Source organism: Crocodylus porosus, unplaced genomic scaffold, assembly GCF_001723895.1.
Source record: "Crocodylus porosus isolate Cpor-Errol unplaced genomic scaffold, CroPor_comp1, whole genome shotgun sequence".
In the NCBI taxonomy this organism is placed as follows: Eukaryota; Metazoa; Chordata; order Crocodylia; family Crocodylidae; genus Crocodylus; species Crocodylus porosus.
In genome coordinates, this window is record NW_017728950.1 from 46,403,181 (window position 1) to 46,408,634 (window position 5,454).

Consider the following 5,454-nt stretch of genomic DNA (forward strand, 5'->3'; position numbering starts at 1 on the left):
TTTCCTCTTGGCGTGTTCAGCGGGGGCCCGGGACACTTTCCCTGGGGCCGCAGGAAAGCTGGTAGTGTGGTCGCGGGCCTGGTACCCAGCGCTGCCCAGCCTGCATCCCCTGCCCCAGGCCCCGTCCCCGCAGGGCAGCCCGCGCCCACGCTGGGCGCTCCGGATGGCCAGGCAGGCGCTTGCCCCGGGGCGGGTGCAGCGCACCTCCACCCATTGGCTGCAGCCCTCGGAGCCGTGCGCGCCCTCGAGCCGGCGCAGGGCGGCGAGGCTGGGGGGCTGAGCACTGGAGCTAGAGAAGACCCCGCCCCTTCCCCGCGGGAGGAGAGCGGCCCGTGGAAACGGAAGGGCTGCGAGTTTGCAGGCTGCGGCAGCGGCAGAGAGGGGGCGCGGGGGCTGCCGGCGGGCGGAACATGGCTGCGAGCCCGGGGGACCACCTGGCCAGCGCCGCGGCGCGGGGGGACTGCGCGGCAGTGCAGGCGCTGCTGGAGGCGGGCGCGGATCCCGACGCCCAGAACCGCTTCGGCCGCACGGCGCTGCAGGTAGTCGCCCAGCGGGGGTGGCGCAGCGCTGGGGGAGCCCGCTGACTGCATCTGGGTTTTACCGCGCTGGGGCTGGGGGTGAATCAACCGCTGGGAGACGTCGGAGAGAAATCTGGGTTGAAGGCGGGACCCCGTCCTAACCAGCCTGGTCGCCCAGGAGATTGGGGGAAGGGGGGAGCTCCGGGCAGAGCTGCCGGGAGGTGCGGCCACCGAGGGAGGCGCGCGGCGAAGCGCGGCGGCGCGGGGCAGGGGCATGTGCGTTCCCCTGGGCCCTGGGCCCAGTGTCTTCCATTTCTCTTCTCTTCTTCCCTTCGTGGTATTTTTTTTTTTTTGGGGGGGGGGGCGCTTTTGTTGCTGGTGTTTTTTAGTTTTCGTTTGTTTTCGATCCTCTTGATAACACTGGCGTGCAAGGCTGCACTACTGTCCTCTAGAAACAACGCGCGCTGGTTAGGGGGCAGAGATATAGAGGCTGGTTAGGGGGCAGAGATATAGAGAACAGAAAGTTTAAAAAACAAAGCTATAAAAATTAATGGAATTAACTAATTAGATTGTCTTGGTGCACAAAGAGTGATTGCAGAGAAAAACGTGGTGCCTGTAGTTGGCGGGGGGAGGGCTAGAGGGGGGGGTTGCGGTTTTTTTAGCGAGAGGTTGTTTCTTTTTGTTTTCAGTCCCCAACCCAGCGTCAGAACACCAGGCTGAACTGGGCAGAAGTCAGCCACTGACTGTGGAATAGTTTTGGTAGCCTACAGACAAGACGCATCGTTCTTTTCTGTTTATTACTCTTGGAAAGGAAAGTAATAAAAAACACATGTGGGGAGGGAGAGAGAGAGTCCATTTTCAAGTAGGTTCAGATTTTAGATCCACCCCCTCCATATATTTTTTCTCGCAACCTGTATTTGAGATTGAGAAGAGAAGCTACTGCCATTTAATTAATAAAAAGGTAGGCGCACAAAATAGCTGCCACGCAGGCAAGGTTTTAGAGAGCGTTTTAGCCATTTAAAATGTAAGCTGCCCAGAAAAAAGGCATGCAAAATGTCCATGTTATTTACATGTACCTTTTAAATGAATATTTAAAGATAATATTCCATTACCTGTATTCAAATTTTCTCTCTCTTAGAATGTAGTTACAATAAAGTTTAGGTTTCAAGGTATTTAAGGCAGCATTAAATGTCAAATACATTTTGTTTAAAATGGGGGTTTATCCATGTTAGAAGTTATGTAAATCAAATCATATAAAGAAGCTGCAATATTAGTACAGTCCTATTTGTTTCAAGTAGCAAGTGTGAGGCAACCAGTTAAGAAAATGGATTCTTCCTCAAAATAAAAAATAGAAGTGTATGCTGTCTCCACTTATACCCAGAAAAACCAAACCAAAACAAAGCAAAATCACTTTTTCCCGGGTTCCTTTTATTAGCGAGCTTTTACTATTTAATTATTTGGCTACTGAACTGGGGGGGGGGAAAGTCCCCTTTGCACTAAGGCAAACAGGGATCTTTGCCTAAATCTGATATTTTTTATTAGATAAAATTAATAAAAAGGTTTTTTTTTTAACTATTAGACCAACTAAAATAGTTGGAGAAATTGTTCTTTGCAAGCTTTCGAGAGAAAGAAGAATTTCTCCAACTCTTCTGCCTAGGTCCTTAGACCAGCACGGCTAGAACCTATACCCTTTGCACTAAAACACTGATACTTGAGTATACTGGACAATAATAGAGGTCTAACAATATCGATTTAATTTAGTATAGTTTATATTATAATCATTATGTATTTATTACACACGCTTCTGTTTCCACGAGTCGCTGAAAGGACGAATGCCCAGGCTGAACGAGATCGATTCTGAGCTCGAGCGCAGTACACGAGTGATAGCGACAGGGCCCGGAGCCGTCCCTAGGAGTGTGCGGGGCGGGGGATGGCGAACTGCAGGAGCCAGCAATGCTCGGCGGTGGCAGAGCCGGCGGCGCGTGGCGGCCGCGGCGTGGCCTGTACTGCGCCGTCCGCGGACTCTCCCAAAGCGCGGGACCCCGGGTGGTCGCCCCGATTCGCCCCTCCCCGCAGCAGAGACGGCCCTGACAGGGTCACAACGATTACCCACTGTCAGAGACGATAATCCCGTGGATAGTGGGCAATCCTTTCTCAATAGGCAATCTCCATTTCGTTTAGCCCAAGAAGTTTGCCATGCGGGCACGAGCGAAAACAGATTTAGCTTAGGTACGGCAGGGCTGGGAGCCTACTGTCTACTAAACTTACAGGAAAAAAATGTCCCCTTGTACTAAAACAAGGAGACATTTGTTTTAGTGCAAGGGGAGAGGCTGGACAATATTTGCAGAGGCTGGACAATAATAAGGGACCAATAATATATTTAGAATAATGATAATATTATTATATAACCAATAATATTTTTAGAATTGTACTATACACTATATAACATAGATATTTGCAGATATTGGACAATAATAGGGACCAATCATATAAATATTATATATATATATTCTAAGATTGTATATATTATTGGTCCCTATTGTCTATTTCCTATTTGTGAACTGCAAATATCAATGTTATAATTATATACATACATTTAATATAGTGTATAGTACAATTCTAAAAAAATATTAAAAATAAAAGTAATTTTCAACTAATTAATTAATTAAAAGTAAAGACATTTAAATTTAAAAATATTTAAAAATGTGCTGCTCACCGGGGAAAATTATCTTCAAAGCAATCGGAGTTCGGAAATTTCATATCGGGGGAGGACTGCCCCAGGATTTGATTTCTTCTCCCTGCCCTCCCTTTTTTCGGGGGCGGGGAAAGTCTGACTGGTTTTAAAGGGAGCACGCGATCTGGTTCTCGTTCCCTCCTCAGTTAACAAAGGCAACGGTCGGTATAGCGGAGGACACAGTGCAAGGAGTGAAATGGAAATTGGTTGTTCGAGTCATATGTGTACGCAACAAAGTCGATGATATAAATAAATACACTTTCCTTTGCAAAGGGATGCGCAGAAAAGCTGCACCACGATGTCTTTTCTCGAGTGTACAGTTATTTTGATGCTGTTGGTTGTAGCCCTGTTGCCTGGTCTAAGGACATAGGCAGACAAGGTTATTTGGGCAAATATGATCTTTTTTATTAGACCAACTAAATAGTTGGGAAATGTTGTTCTTCATAAGCCTTAGGGCACAAACGCCCTTCTTCAGGCATAGGGAGGAGGAGGCGGCTGCTCTGTGTGTGCTTTCCTCGGCTGAGCAGAAACCTATTGGCTTACATTTCTATTACGCTACTGTAAATTCCCTACCGCTCCTCTCCCTCCCTCCCCGAGCAGTGGTTAACAACATCCCTCAGGATCACAGAGAAGCTAGGAGTGAGACAGCATAAGCTAAGGGTGGAGGTTGTCGGGGGTGGGGGTAAGGGGGTCATTCACAGGACATATTGGGCTCCAAAAATCTTAAACCTTCCAGCTAAGCCGGTGCCCTGGCACAGATGCTCTTAAGAGGATGCATCGGGAAATGCCTGCTATGTGATTAGCGATGATTTGCCAGCGGCGACAGTTCTCCTGTCGTGGTCATCATCATCAGCATGATAGGACGGGGGAGGCAGTTAGCGAGCTATCAGAAGTCAGAGCAGTCACGCACCTTTTTAGGCTAGCTAAATGAGGGTGACCTCATTTCCTGGACTGAAGCTCAAGTCAACGCATACTGTGAAGGAAGGAGCATCACACCAGGCAGGACGTTATGAACCGGCTTAGTCAAGTGTAGTGTTGGCAGGGCACAACATGGCCGAGGAGCTTGATCTTTTGGCCGCGCTTGTGTCAATGGAGGGAGAATTATAAAAGTAAAGCAGAGCCCACAGCAGGTATCACACCCACCTACCCTTGCCTGCTTTAAAGCCACGCTATTGCCTCCAGAGCCACCTGCCCGGACCAGGGATGCCCCTGGTCCCAGGGCCCGCACAGCCACGCGCAAGCCTCCATGCAGCCACACCTGCGCGCCCCGCTGACGGCCGCTCTGTGCCCGCAGGTGGTGAAGCTGGGCCACACGCCCCTGGTGGAGCTGCTGCTGCGGAGCGGAGCGGACCCCAACCGGCCGGACCCCGCCACCGGCTCCTGCCCTGCGCACGACGCGGCCCGAGAAGGCTTCCTGGACACGCTGGCGGCGCTGCACCGCGCCGGGGCCCGCCTGGACCTGGCCGACCGCTGGGGCCTGCCCCTGGACCTGGCCCGGGAGCACGGGCACCTGCCGGTGGTCCGCTACCTCCTCGCCCAGCCCGAGGCCGCAGCCCAGCCCCAGCCCGGCCCCCGGAGCTGAAATGCCGGGTCCAGAGCGGGGGATTCCCGCTGCTCTGGGCTTGACTGCTTACTGCTTTTCTCGCTTGCCAGCTCAGTATGCCTCCCTCCACACCCTGCCCTGCCCGCCCTTGCCCCGCACCGCGCAGCGCCGCACAGGTGGGTCTCCAGTCCGGGGTCACTAGCTGGACCCTCGCCGGCAGCGATCGCCTGCCCCCGCCGGCCCTGAATGCAGCTCCTGCTTCACGGCTGCCCCCAGATCCCTCGCTCGGGCAGCTTTCCCACCGTGCAGGGGCGTGAAAGGGCGGTTTCCAGCCTCTCGCTCGCTTGCAGGACTGGTCCAGCCCACCGCGCTCCCGCTGGATACGGTCGTAGCCAGCCTCACCCCGACCCGTGCTATCACCTAGCCCAAGAAGGCAAGCTCCTGCCCAGTGGAGCCTCGCCCTTCCCCATAGCCGGAGCGATCTGGGAGAGCTGCGGGGGCATGAGGCACTAGGTTAAGTGTGCTCGCAAGTGTCTGCACTCCACGCCGGAGGGCGCTTGCTTTTCGCGGGCCGGACCAGGGCTGCTCCCCTAAAGGAGTCGGTGCCGGCCCCTTCCCCCGGAGGAGTTCAGCACTGGGCTGAGAACAACTATTTTCCC

General features: G+C 52.8%; 1 protein-coding gene across 1 annotated transcript; it reads left to right on the forward strand.

Annotated features, from left to right (window-relative positions):
• Nucleotides 1–410: 410 nt before the first annotated feature.
• LOC109323522 (cyclin-dependent kinase 4 inhibitor B-like) lies at nt 411–4,961 on the forward strand. The gene is made up of 2 exons (XM_019555148.1): nt 411–539; nt 4,547–4,961. The coding sequence occupies exons 1-2, from the start codon at nt 411–413 to the stop codon at nt 4,832–4,834; spliced, it is 417 nt and encodes a 138-aa protein (XP_019410693.1). The 3' UTR covers nt 4,835–4,961.
• Nucleotides 4,962–5,454: the final 493 nt, after the last annotated feature.